Genomic DNA, 13332 nt, shown 5'->3' on the forward strand with positions numbered 1-13332 from the left:
TACGAGAATACTTCCAAATAGTTTCAAGAGCTTCTTGTCACCAGATGCCTTTGAGGCTTGACCAGCATCAAAAAAGACTGGGTACCTATTTGATATCAAGTATCACAATTCCTTCAGTGAGATTAAAAAATACATACTTTTCTAGATGTAAACTCCATTGGTCTGGATAATGAATGAATTTCTAATAGAGAAGAATTAAAATTTATCCATAAGGAGCTTATTCTGCTTATGACTGTGTGTGGACTTCTGCATGTCTTTGAAATGTGGTGTAGAACTAGATGGGTCCTTTGATCTGATTTATTATCTGGTGTAGTTATAAATGCCCCTACTTACAGCCTGTGAGAAACTGTTAGTGTTTCAGTGCACTGAAAAAAATCTTTCATGGTTAAGGCAGGCCAGATATGCCTTGAAGAAAAGTTCAGATTTTCTGAGCTTTTTTGTCTGTTCTTATCTTCAGGGTATACAGCATGGCCCAAACAGAGAAAAAAGGTGGGCTGCTCCGGAAATCTTCAGCCTCCAAGAAGCCATTAAAAGAGAAAGTGGTGTTGATGTATGATGAAATTTTCACGGTAAGGAGTTGAGCATCTCTTTTTTCTAAAATGTTGTGTTTAATGTTCTTGGTTTAGTTTATGCTGAGGGCTTTTTTCCAGTGGATTTATTTCCTCAAGGTAAGACCTGCACAGTGTAGGCACATGCTCCAGGCTCTCCTACTATTGTGCAGAAGTCTGTATTCTGCTCTCTTCCAAAATGTCTCTTGTCTCCTGTTGCCTACCAGAACCATACCATCTATGGGAAGTCATGCTTTCCCAGTATTTCTCAAATAACAATTCAGAAAATAAACAGAGGCATCCCAGTTGAGAGCGGTGTCTCTTGGTCCTTCTTTTTTTTGGAAATCTCTGTATCCAGAATTCTGCACCTTGAGACCTCTTGGTCATCTGGCAGGTGGTGCTGACTCTGAGCTACCCATGATTAAATTTAAATTCTGCCTGAATGATTTCTTTGCCCTCATGCCTGTTTCTTTTCCTTACAGACAGAGGACCCCAGTAAATGCAACCCTAGGTTTTGGGAGGAACTATTTCTCATGAAGGTAACAGAATTTGAAGTCCTGTTGCTGTTCTGCCTACAAAGTGGCAGACAGTCAGTGCAAGGACTTCTGTTTCTAAGATGCTGGTGATGGTATAATGTGCATGAACTGCTTCTTAACCTGACAGGTCAACCTGGAGTATCTAGAAGGCAAGCTGGAGGCTCTGGATGGGGAAGAATTAATGAAGATAAAAGATAACATCAACTGCTTGTTTCAGCACTGCATCCAGGCCCTGGGTGAGGAGCACCCAATCAGAGTGGTGAATGCATTACAGGTACCACGCTGGGAGACAGGGAATGCTGTCCTCCTGATGGGGCCATGTGTTTGTTACCGGTATGGAACACCTTGTGCTCGTTTCTTTGTCACTTAGAAGTGATGTCTGCAGAGCAGTTGCTACTTGTTGTCTGTAGCAGTTCCAAACATTCATAGTCTCTTTACTCTTGGCACAGCAATAGGTGGTTTCAGAATTCAAGAGGATCTGATGGACGATGAAGTGGATGGCAGTGAGGAAACAAAGGGGCTTGTTCACATTGCAGGCTGTCAGTTTGGGGGTCTCAAAAGTCCTTAGGCTGTGTAGCTTTGTGTTTTACTTTCACCTCTTCTCCCTTATTTCAGCTGCCTTTTTCAATTTCCATATAGGTCAAAAAAGAAAGCAAGCTCTGGAGAAGTTAGTGTGAAATTTACACAGGAAATTGCCTCAGCTGGACACTTCCTAATTGGAAGCTGTGAAGAATTATCACTCAGACTTCATAGCCATTTTTATGCAGGTTGTTCCTTACCAAAGCTCTGCTGTTCCATATCTTGTGTGGGAGACTCCCCTCAGTCCTGATATTTGATGTTACTAGTTCACAAGCTGATTCCCACAGTTTGGTGAATGCATTTGTTTTAGGAGTATGAAGAATGCATTTCAGATTTAGGAGTACAGGATATGAAATTCAGGTTTGAAGAAGTCATCTGTTGGAGACTTTGGACCAGCAGTGAGCCGGGAAAAGTTGATTTAAAACAGAATATTTCCATCTCTGATGCACAATCTTGCATTGTTTTATTGGTATTTTTAGAATTAGTTTGAAAAGGTGCTAATAAAATTGTAATTATAGCTACATAGGCAGCTTACACCATCCCTGGATTCTTAAACTTGTATCCAGACTCTTGGAAGAATTTAGGGCAGGTCACAGGAATTCTGCTGTGTGCATGTAAATAGGAACCACGTAACACATCCTGAGCTCGAATTGGGAGAGTGTTCCCTTAATCAGACTATGTTAATGTGGAAAGTGATCCTGAAGCCAAAACTTACTTAAGCAATCCTTTTTTTGAGAATCAGCATGGTGACCAAACGTTTTTTTTTAGCCCAGTATCTGTTTCTGACAGTGACCAAAAAAAGGATGTCTACCGTACCATTTTGCTTTTCTGTGGTTCTAGAGGTCTGTTAATTCCATCAGGTCTGTTTTGTCTCCAGTTTTACCTGTGAAACTAATTACCTCTCACTGATGAATTTAAGCTGGTATCTAAAACTGCAGTGGTTGTATTCCTGTTCTTTTCCCTTCTTCACAGGCCTGAGAGGTGCCTGATGACAAAAGTCACCCCAGACATTTCTGTCTCTTAGGACAAATGAGTAATTTGCTGCCCATAAATTTTCTAGAGAGTCTGCTGGAAGCATAGTGTGCTGATACCTGTGTGTCTTAAAGAACTTGGAATGAAGCAGTAATTAAACTGTCTGATAGACTTGGAGACTTTTTTTTTGTGGGTTCTTCTTGTTGACAAAGACAGTTTATTGGTCCAAGTTGGTATAGCAATGTGGTAACCAAACAGAAATTTGTGCTCAAACAAGAAGAATTTGGACAAATATATTCTTCTCCAATTTGTATGCATTTTCAGCATCCAAGATCCCTTTTAGAAATGACAGAGCTGGAGGAGAGGTCAGACAAAATGTATGGCTTCCAGGCTGGTGGTATTAATTTCAGTATCTGCCAGTGCTAGGAGGGGATCATGCAGTGGGTTTTGCTATTGAGTTGGAGGTGTTGCTTTACATCTCACCTTCTGTTTTTTCCCTTTGCAGACTTTGTGTGCATTAATTCGGGGTGTCCATCAGAAGAACAAATCCACTTCTGGGTTTGACATCATCAACATGCTTGTGGGTTTTGACAAGGCAGAGCTATGTATGAAGGTGAGGCCCTGGCAATGTAGAGAAGCAGTTTGCTCAGCAGCTGTGTTGCAAGGGCAGTGAGTGTAAATGGCTGTGTCTACCAGGCAGCAGCTTTTGGGGGAGATATTTGAGCCACTTGCTAAAAATAGTTGTCCTGAAGTTCTGTACCTGGCAGTAGCACAGATATTTGGGGTCCCTGGGTTGGTTCGTAATATAGCAGCACATTCTTTTTCTTTAGTTCCACACTGTGTAGTCACTGTTGTTGAGAAACCTTAAAGCCAGAAAAGGCTGTCACAGGCGACCACCATTTAGTATTGAACCTCACATCTTTTTCTTTGTATTCTTTATGTGTTCTCACACTCAGCACATGTACTGTTTTAAACTTACTTGATGCTCTTCACTGTAAAGATGTTGAGTTTGGGAAATGACAAAGTAACCAGTGATAAAGTGGAATTCTTGTTGTATCTTTCATCTCTCTACAAGAGTAGCAATTTTTCTTCTCTCTACAAACTGTAGTATATTTGGGGAAGACAGTAAGTGGTTTGCCTATGAGATTTTTAATTATAACTTAGATATGTATTGTTAATTGGAGGTATGCTACTGCATCTAGAGAAAACTCATGGAAAATTATAATGATGTCCTACCAGTTGTCATTAAGCTATAGTTAACACAAATAGTGTGGAGAAGCAATAGTATGAATATGGCCTGTGTAGCAGTAGTAATGGCTCAATTATTGATTCTGGAATAACATGGTTTTATATTCATGCTCTGCTACTTGAATCTTCCAGAAAGCTTTGTATAAAAAAGATTTCAATTAATTTAAAATACTACTTTTAAATAATGTGACTGTTGTTCTTTAGAATCTGATGGAGAGCTTGGACTCCCTCCTCTGTGCAGAAGGTTCTGAAAGCCTCAAAAGCTTGTGTCTGAAGCTACTTCTCTGCTTGGTGACAGTAAGTAATTAACAGCTGTGCAAGAACTTAAGGGCTTACATGAGCCACATCTGAGGGATGGAACTGTTTCAAAACTTGAGCAGAATGCTGCAGTGGGAAGCTTAAGAAGGAGAAAGAAATGGTGAATGAGAGCAAGCGTCAGTCCAGAATATGCATGGTCATCTAACCATGATGCCAACGCAGACTAGCAGACACTTCTCATCCTGTTAGATAGGTGCCAGCTAAAGGGGCTAAAGGGGAGAGGCAGGAGGAATTATCAGTTAGAGTCACAGGTACAGGTTTTTTTAAGGAAAAAGATACTTAAGAAGTCTCAGAGAGATGGAAAGGAAGGGAGAAGGGTTGAGGAAAGACAGAAAGTGTGGAGTAGACCAGAGTGGTGAGGATGTGAAGAATGAGGAAGTTGTAATAAATTGACTCTTATCAGCTTTTGGAGATATCAACTGTGAATTATTTTGACTATGATAAGAGATAATTGAGAGTGGTGGAGCTCTTCACTGCCCTTTTCATGATGGGAAGGTTCTCAGTGGAGCATATGTGCCCTGTTTTTCATTCTCTGCCTCCTGTGTAGAGCTTGCAGCAGCTGATGGCTGTTGTCATTCATGCAGCTGTGTAAAATACTGTGTGGAGGAATGGGGGAGTGCTTAGTCCGTGGGTAGTGCTTCTTGGCAGAGAGAGGGCTGGGAGGCAGGACAGATTTCTTTTACTTCATGTCTAGCTCTATTGCTAGTCACACCTTGACTTGCTAAGTGTGAGATTCTGAATAAATGTGTCCATCTGGAAGCAAAACTCTCCTGTTCCCAATGTGTGCCAGAGGCTACAGCTACAGTGTTGGTGGAGGTTTCGAATGAGATTTTAAAATTTGTGTTTGTACTCAGGTGACAGATAACATTAGCCAGAACACCATCCTGGAGTATGTGATGATTAACAGCATATTTGAAGCTATTTTACAGGTAAGGGTTCTTGCTTCTACTGTGGGGGCTCTTCCATAGTGAGAACTTTCAGTAATGTGTTTGCTTTTTCAGCTTTTTCAGTGCAATGTAGTTCACTGGCACTGGCTTCCATTCATAGCTAAGTTGTACATATATTTTGTAATATTCTATCCCCTTTACTCTAGTCTGCTGTTTTTAGTCACTACTGACTATTTAAAGTATTTTCACTTAAGATATTTCTGCACAGTTAGAATCTGAACAGATTTCTGGGCTAATTTCACACAGAATTTCTTTACGGGAGAAATTTTTTTCAAAAGGTAGTGTGGATATGTTTTTTTCTGCTCTTGGATAAATTATACTTTTTTCAGTGGAACTGAGCCTTGGAGAAACCCAGAAACGCTTGCACAGTTTATGATGAGATACTATACAATGCTGTTGTGAAATATATTTGCCCTTTATGCCCTGAAAGCCTCTGTGCATCCTTTCTGTGATAAATGAGCTTCTCTGTGTGCAGAACTTCCTTGAGGCATTGACACCCCCTTCACCCTAAATATCCTCTTTCAGATAGAACATATTTTGCTCTTACACATAGATTTCATGGCTATGCTCTGAGTCACTGCAAGCTTCCTGAAGCAGGCCTGAACAGAGCAGTGTGATTGTTTATTCCAGATCCTGTCCAGCCCTCTTAGTCGCAGGGAACATGGATATGATGCTGTTGTCCTTCTGGCCTTGCTGGTCAACTACAGAAAGTATGAGGTAGGTGTAGAAACATCACTTCTCTCTGTTAATTTAGAGTGGCCTGTGGATTATGAAGGCAGCACACAGTACAGTTTCTATCAGTGCATGCTGTAGCATCAGGGTGTCAACACGGAGCAGGAGAAGCTTTGCAAGGCAGCCTTGTTATGCTCCCTGTGTCTGTCTCTGATGTATGTGTATAATCAAATGTGTATGATTCCTACAGCTCGTTCTGTGCCAGTATGAAAGAAACTACCTAGGGAATTTGCATTTCCTTTGTGGAAATAGTCTGAGGAAGGTCCTTTTGGAAGAGTTGCTGTTAAGACATGTCTACCTCGGTGTGTGAGTGTGTGTGTGGTATACACAATCTCCAAAGTAAAATGAGCTGTCAGTCATCCTGGGTTTCAGACTGAATTTGTGATTCAGGACCTGACTAGCTGAGTGAAAGAGCACAGATCCCCAGAAGAGATGATGAAGCTGTGACCAAAGAATGAACTGAAAGATCACAGCTAGTAGTTCCAAGAGAAGTCTATCTCTGTGTCTGTCTCTTTGATGGATTCCTCTTTGAGGAACTTTATTCATCATCCTTTTTATGTTTATGGTATATTCCCTTTTTTTTTTTTTTTCTGTTACTCATCAGCTTGAAAAAAACCCAAAGCATTTTAGATGTCAGAACAACACCTAATGTTGGCTTTTCTTTGTATGAGGCATGCTGCTTTAATGATCAGGGTTTTTTTCTTCATAGAGAGGAATATCTTAATATACTTCATTAGGCAGCAAATAAGAGAGTTCTGGAATAACTCGCCCTTCAACAGAATTACTAGGAGGGAGCAGGCTTCAAAACCTACCTAGTTTTATAATAGATCTTGTTCTGAATTATGAATAGACCTAGAGAATATGCAAGGACAGGAACTACACTTGGTGTCAAAGTAATGCCTGTCAATTTCTTATTCCTGTCAATGATGTCAGAATCATGAATTGCAGATTCTCTTCAGCATTCTGTGCTGTGCATGGAACAGGAACATGGAGTTTGATTTCAGTACATGGCTATGAGGGAAAACTGTTGGGAATTATCTGTAAGTGGGGTTACTTATGGGGGCGGACGGGGAGGACCAGAGGTCTCATTGCAACATTCAGACAAATAGTGGAGAGCTGTGTAATCCCATTCCTGAGGCACGGATCCCTGTAGACTGCAGTTTCTGTCCTTTGTAAGGTAGAGTGCTGTGAGTGCAGGAGACTTGTCCTTGGCTTTCTGGGGAGTATTGAGTTGGGGTTGGGTGCTTTGGAGAGCTCTCTCGGAAAGGTCTTGAAACTGGGCACACTTAAGGAAGTTGTGCTGATGTTTGAAAAGTGCAATCCATACAGTCCAACTGAAGCAGATGTGTAGCAAAGGGAACTTCAGCTCAAGCAGCTCCTCTGGCAAGGCTGAAAGCAACTCCCAGAAGGGTTTTATGTGACAACTGCCCAACACTGCCCTCTGTAGCAGTGCTACGAGCCAAGCCTCCAGTAATGCAGCCATAATCTCTGCCCTTGAGTAGCTGCTTTCATTTGCTGTTCTTTGTCCCTTAGGGTCAATATGGTGGTTGTCTGGTTGTCAGTGAATTGTAGCACACTTTGATGCCTCAGGTGCTCTGGAGTTCTCTTTTTAGTTAACTGTGGTGCAGCTGAAAGGTGCTCTTTTGGTCTGAACTCCATTGGTTATGTTTCCAGCTGTTTAAGAAAATCTAATAAGGCTCAAAATTCATTAGCTGACTATAATTTTGTGTCTGTTTTAGTGTAAATACGGTGTGTTTTACACTAGGATGTCCTTTTGTATTTTTGGGATGTGAATTTTGTAATCTCTCAAATTCCTTGGAGAGTATCTTTCCATGTTGTCATTACTCAGGTTGATGAGATCTTGGCTTGATTATTAATTTCTGTTCTAGGGATTTACATGTCTTTACTTGGAACCTTTAAAGGGATGCCCCTGATTGAAATCCTAATAATTTTCAGAAGTTGTTCCAACTATATACTTATCCAAGCCTTCAGCTATATTTTCTTTTTTTTTTTTTATACTAGTCCTGATTTCAGAGAAAATACTTTTTCATTGATACTGTGAGAAAGAAAATGCTGCGAGAAAAAGTATTTATTTGATCATTTTCCCAGTGTTTTAAGGGATGGGTGATAGTATAGCAAGTTAAAACGTAAAATCAAGTAATCATACTTTTGAATACATACTCACTGATAACATCTAGGCAGAAGTTTGTTTTCATCATGTTCAACCTGCTAGAATTGCATTGTATCTTTTGTTAGAGCTGAAATAAATTAGTTAAAGTGTAGGGTTTTCCCTTTGTGTGCTTGTCTGGCAATGTATAGTGTATGCAACAACCCTTCGTGTCCAGTTTTGTGCACTTACCTCTCCTTGGTATAGACAACTACAGGTGCTGACAGACACATCTTTGGAGAATCGGAAAGTTCATGTGTTTTTCTTTTTTTTTTTTTCCCAAAGATCTTGCATAACTCAAATTATTAAAAAAAAATAGAAAACAACTCTTTAACAAAACAGTAATTATTCAAGCTCCAATTCCCTGCAAAATGACCTGCCTGCAGATGAGACTTTTCTTGCATCTTGATTCAAAATCAACTTTTTTAGTTTTGCACTGACACATATAAATGGGGAAAAATGTGCATTGCTAATCTGAAATGCTTCTGAAATTATTAGCATTTATAGATGAAGCCTCTGTGCTTTCTTCAGCTAAATTCAAGGCATTTATATTCTCCAGAGACTTCCAGCTCTTGGTGGTGTAAACAAAGTCTGCTCTCTAACCCCACAACAGATGAGTCTAGAATGTTGTCGGGTGCTGCTTTAAGCAATCTTTGCAGGGTGTTGCAGAAGAGAGATAGCAGAGCACTAATATTGCATTCAGCTTCACTGCCCATTCCTGCTGCAAAACTCTGTGTGTGTCACAGATAACAGGCTTGCAGCATGGCTGCTCCAGAGTAACAGATGAGCTGGTGGAGGGACAGAAACTCCCTCCTCTTCTCAGTAAAATTAGGAGACTGCCTGACTGAGCCAATAAGGGGAACATGTCCCTGGCCTAGTGGTCTTTGCATGTGCTGTGACTCTGCTTATTTGTGTGTATTCTGTTTTATGGGACTGTATGACAAAGATTCTTTCCAGGTGGTTGTGTAAACTTGGAAACATAATAGTGGTTTTTATTTTCTCTGAGGGCTGAACTTAAAACCATTTTTCTTTCTTCTTTTTCGCCCCACCTTGAGCAGTCAGTGAATCCCTACATTGTGAAGCTGTCCATTGTGGATGATGAGGCTACACTCAATGTGAGTACTTGGTTTGATTCCTCTGTGCTGCTAGAGATAGTCTTTCACATGAAGTGTAGGGTAATGGATGGCAGCATGGTGTGTGGTAGCAGTCAGGTCTCAGAACAGTGCAGCTCTAAGGAGCACCAGTGCAGTGGTTGCTCAGCCCTAGCTGTGCTCTTGCAGTAGGTTAGGCAGCTCATGATTTGGACAGTTTGATCACCAGTTAAATAGTGGGGGTGGTTAAAAAGCTGGCAAGGAACATGCTAAAGTTGATCTATTATTCATTCATGAACTATCTGTACACTGTTTGCTGTCATGTGCCAAAGAGGCACAGGATGATTCATGCCAAAGGGAATCTCATTTCCGGTGCTGTGTCACTTGATTTCACCAGTCCACATGTCAATTCTTGTAACTCAGTAGAAGCTCGTAACTGAGTCAAGAGTCCTGAAATATATTTTGGGTTGTAGCTACAGTCTGAGTTTTTTATCCAGGCCTGGATTAAAATTGACAGCGGATTGAGTTATGTGAGTTCTGGTCTTGGAAGCTGCTCTTTAGGCATGAAGTAAAAAGCAAGCTCCATGCTAAATTAAAGGGTGAGAACTGTTAGTAGTTCTGTAATGGTGGAGGCTGTGTGCAAGAAGTCAAAGGTTATTAGTGTCTATGACTCTGTTTTAAATTTTTGGATATCCTTCCTCTGACACCAACTTCTTTCTAAATTTCTTGACGCTTTACTGGGACTTCTTGAGGGAGAGGTCTATCTGGAGGTCCAAGGAGAGTAAACATTCTGTTTAACTTAGTAATTAGATAAATAAATTTCAATTTTGTTGTCTGGGTTTTTGTGTTATAATGTTGTTGTATCATAGCACATCTTAATAGTTCAAGCATCTTCAAGGGAAATTCTGCATAGCATGCTAGGTTATTGTCATGGTTTGACAGTTATCTTGAGGGGACAGCATTGCTATGTGTGTTCAGTGTGTGATTTTCTCCCTTGAGATTTTAATGTGAAGTTTTTTTAAAATGCTTTTTTTCAGGGAATGGGACTTGTAATTGCCCAGGCTTTATCGGAATATAACAGGTAAAACCAAATTGTGTCTTGTTTTTCAATATGTGGTAGTTACTGTACATTTTCACAAACTTTTTTTTTTGTGTGTTAAAGCGCTTGTTTATCACCTGACAGCCTTGATGCACCTGTAGAGGCAGGGAATAGTCTTGTTCTTTGAGGTACTTTGCTTCAGTTGATGCAGTCATTGCAAGTCTCAGTGCATCTGTACCAGCTGGGCTGACGTGCTTCAGGACAGATCTTGCTGTAGGGGGAAGATATCCATTGTATGTTTTTACTGTCATGGATTTTACCTCTGTATGAGCTTTGCATAAAATCTTAGTCACAAGTGAAGAGATAATTTGCTGACAACTTCTCTGTTGAAAAATTGATTTAGCTGTATGTAACAGCTAAACAAACAAATGTAACAACAAACAAACAAATTGACAACAAACAAATGTATCCAGGGCTGTCCACATGGCAGATCAGAGACGGTTAGGAGGTGTAAACTCTTCCAAATGGTGGAAAGGAGTAACTACTGCTGAAGAAAGAGCCAGAAAGTCAGCAGAAAGGGTAGCATATTCTTAGCCTCTGCTTCATAAGCAGCAGCATAAAACATGTTAGCTTTCCTAAGAGTAAAATGCCTTAGAAAAAATTGGAAGCTTACAGCAATTTCACCTAAGAAACTCAAGAAATTTTTTTTTTGTGCAGTAGGATTCTCAAAATATCCAGAAAAATGTTTTAATTCTTTTGAAAGCCTGCTGTGATAGTTATGCAGTGGACTTGCAAAATCAGCAAATCACTTAAATGAATATAACAGAGTAAATTATTAAAGCAGAAAAAAAACCTTCACCCACCCAATTTCCTTCATTCTGACAGAAGCTGTCTCAGATCATGGCCTGTTTTGCTTAGCTCAGTCCTTCCCCCTTTCCCAAGAATTTAGAGTTGGTTTCTTGGCATGTTACATTGTGTGTGATCAGATTGCTGTGTGAGCTTTGCTAGTCCCTTTGAGTGCCAGATGAAGCAGTGTAGCTTAAATCTGAGGTACCCGACTTGATTGTTGACTTCACTTGCTCTAGTTCCAGTCTTTTCAATTGCTCCAGGAAAGTGGGATCAGGCCATGAATCATAAAGGTCCACGTGGTTTCTGCTGGCCATTTCTGGTGGTTTCTTTCTGCACCCAGTTGGATGACCAACTCTGATTTTTTCTGTAGTGGATGATGAAATGAAACTGTTCTGTGGTTATTGACTCTTTGTTCTCTTGTGGCTTATTACTGTTTGTCCAGTGCAGGACAAAATTTCTGAAGTCAGTTGACCCCTTTCCTTCCGAGTTAGCCCAGATTGTGTCCTCTGTAACAGCACAAGCATTGTTCAAGTTTCATATCTTTCAGCAGCCTCACTTCAACTCTACACAATTTAGAAATATTTTAATACCCTTTATCTCTTCTTTTGGGAGTTCTTGAAAAAACTTCTTGAATGTTGAAGTTTCCTCCATCCTATATTCTTGTCAAATAAGACTAACACACAGGGATTTAGGTGAAGTAACCCTGGTTCAATTTCTAACCCTGAAACTTCATCCTTATTCCTTTTTGTTCAGGCAATACAAAGATAAAGAAGAGGAGCATCAGACTGGTTTCTTCTCAGCCCTAACTAACATGGTAAGGAAGGAAATGGTGTTTTTCCATTCTTAAAAAGGTGCATTCATGCAAGTTCAGCAGGAGAGTGTTTCTAAAAAGTGTGAGTTCTGGAGGTGGAGATGGATTGAACAAATCAAAACTAAATATAAGTAAAATGGTTGTATTCTGAGGAGTGTGTTGTCTGGCTGGGAAAGCTCTTTCAAAGGAGGAGACCTCTAATCTTGTGTTGATAGCTGAAATTCTGTTCCTATATCTTCTTCACTCTAGGTGACTATTTTAAAAATCACCTTACTTTAAACTTTTAATCATTTTTTTAACTCCTTAATCCTTTGAAAAAGCTATGTGTTTTTAAAAGCTAGTTACTACTCTGGTGATGTAGTCTAAAACATAGGGGCACATAGTCTGGTCTGTCACTAGTCTTTGAGGTTCTCTTTACTCTTTTGTTTCTTTAGCATGGATGCACTTTACAATGGAGTAAAGCTTGGATTCTGCAGTGGGCACTGTCTGCATTTTTGAAGGGGTACCCTTCAGAAGCAGTTGTGAATTTCTTCCTTGTAAAGAATATCCACTGTTCCCCTTGTTAAGTTTGGCTTTGCTTTAGTCAGAGATTTCATTGTATTCTGAGATCTAACTGACAGAAAAATTTCCTGTAGGTAAGGGTAGCTCAGTGTAGACAGCTCTCTGTCAGGAGTGACTTGGGTAAAACTGCACTCACCCCAGGGAAAGCTGGTAGGAGACAATCTCTGTTGTCCTCTTACAAAATGGCAAACTAATCCAGTCAGGGATTCAGGCTCCAGTCCTTTTTTTTTTTTTTTTTTTTTTAATCCTTTTTTATGATTCAACAGATGAAGCATTGGTCAGTGACAATACAGCAAAATAAAATGTGCTTTTATCCATGTGTTGTCTCTTGCTGTCTAATAGCTTTCCCAAATTCCTGCTGTGCAATGCTCTCTCTTTCCATAGGTGGGCAGCATGTTCATAGCAGATGCTGATGAGAAGATCTCTGTCCAGTAAGTGCACAGATGTTATTTACACAGTGGAGTGGTCGGTGCCATCCGTTCCATCACAAAGCTATTTAATGTCACAAAGCAAACTAGAGGAGCAGGTTCTCCTGTCACTAAAATGGTACCACACCCTGCAAACTGTGGATTTGCCCTTCCATGAGGAGGGTAAGCAGGAGGAGACACAGCTGGATTGCTTGTAATGAAGTCTATAAAAAAAACTCTGGTGGTTTTTATGAGGGATTTATGACATATAATAGGTGTGTCAGAGGTGGCACATGAGAAGCAAAGGTTTATGCACTCTGAACCTCACCAAAGTACTTTCTAAACCAAGGGGGCAAGTGATAAATATGAGGAACTTTAGTGATTTTAGGACTCTCTGCTCTTAAAAGAGAGGGCTTTAAATGAAAAACACTGAGCAACTAGGGACACCTTCAGCAGGAAGGTAACAAAGCTTGTGGATGTGCTCTAAAAATAGCTATTTTTATGGATTGCTACTACTAGTACTGTTA

The 13332-nt window shown here is 40.2% G+C and overlaps 1 protein-coding gene across 2 annotated transcripts in view; it reads left to right on the top strand.

The window, feature by feature from the left end:
• The window catches only part of ARMH3 (armadillo like helical domain containing 3), a 123273-nt gene that overhangs the window by 6431 nt on the left and 103510 nt on the right, over positions 1–13332 (top strand). For both annotated transcript variants that reach the window (XM_021536380.2, XM_021536381.3), the window contains exons 2-12: positions 458–569; positions 1031–1087; positions 1212–1358; positions 3141–3248; positions 4088–4180; positions 5056–5130; positions 5779–5865; positions 9106–9162; positions 10176–10219; positions 11780–11840; positions 12783–12829. In XM_021536380.2, the coding sequence (XP_021392055.1) occupies positions 468–569; positions 1031–1087; positions 1212–1358; positions 3141–3248; positions 4088–4180; positions 5056–5130; positions 5779–5865; positions 9106–9162; positions 10176–10219; positions 11780–11840; positions 12783–12829 (878 nt within the window). In that variant the 5' untranslated portion in view covers positions 458–467. The remainder of the gene's footprint in view (positions 1–457; positions 570–1030; positions 1088–1211; positions 1359–3140; positions 3249–4087; positions 4181–5055; positions 5131–5778; positions 5866–9105; positions 9163–10175; positions 10220–11779; positions 11841–12782; positions 12830–13332) is intronic.

Source organism: Lonchura striata, chromosome 7 (assembly GCF_046129695.1).
Source record: "Lonchura striata isolate bLonStr1 chromosome 7, bLonStr1.mat, whole genome shotgun sequence".
Lineage (NCBI taxonomy): Eukaryota > Metazoa > Chordata > Aves > Passeriformes > Estrildidae > Lonchura > Lonchura striata.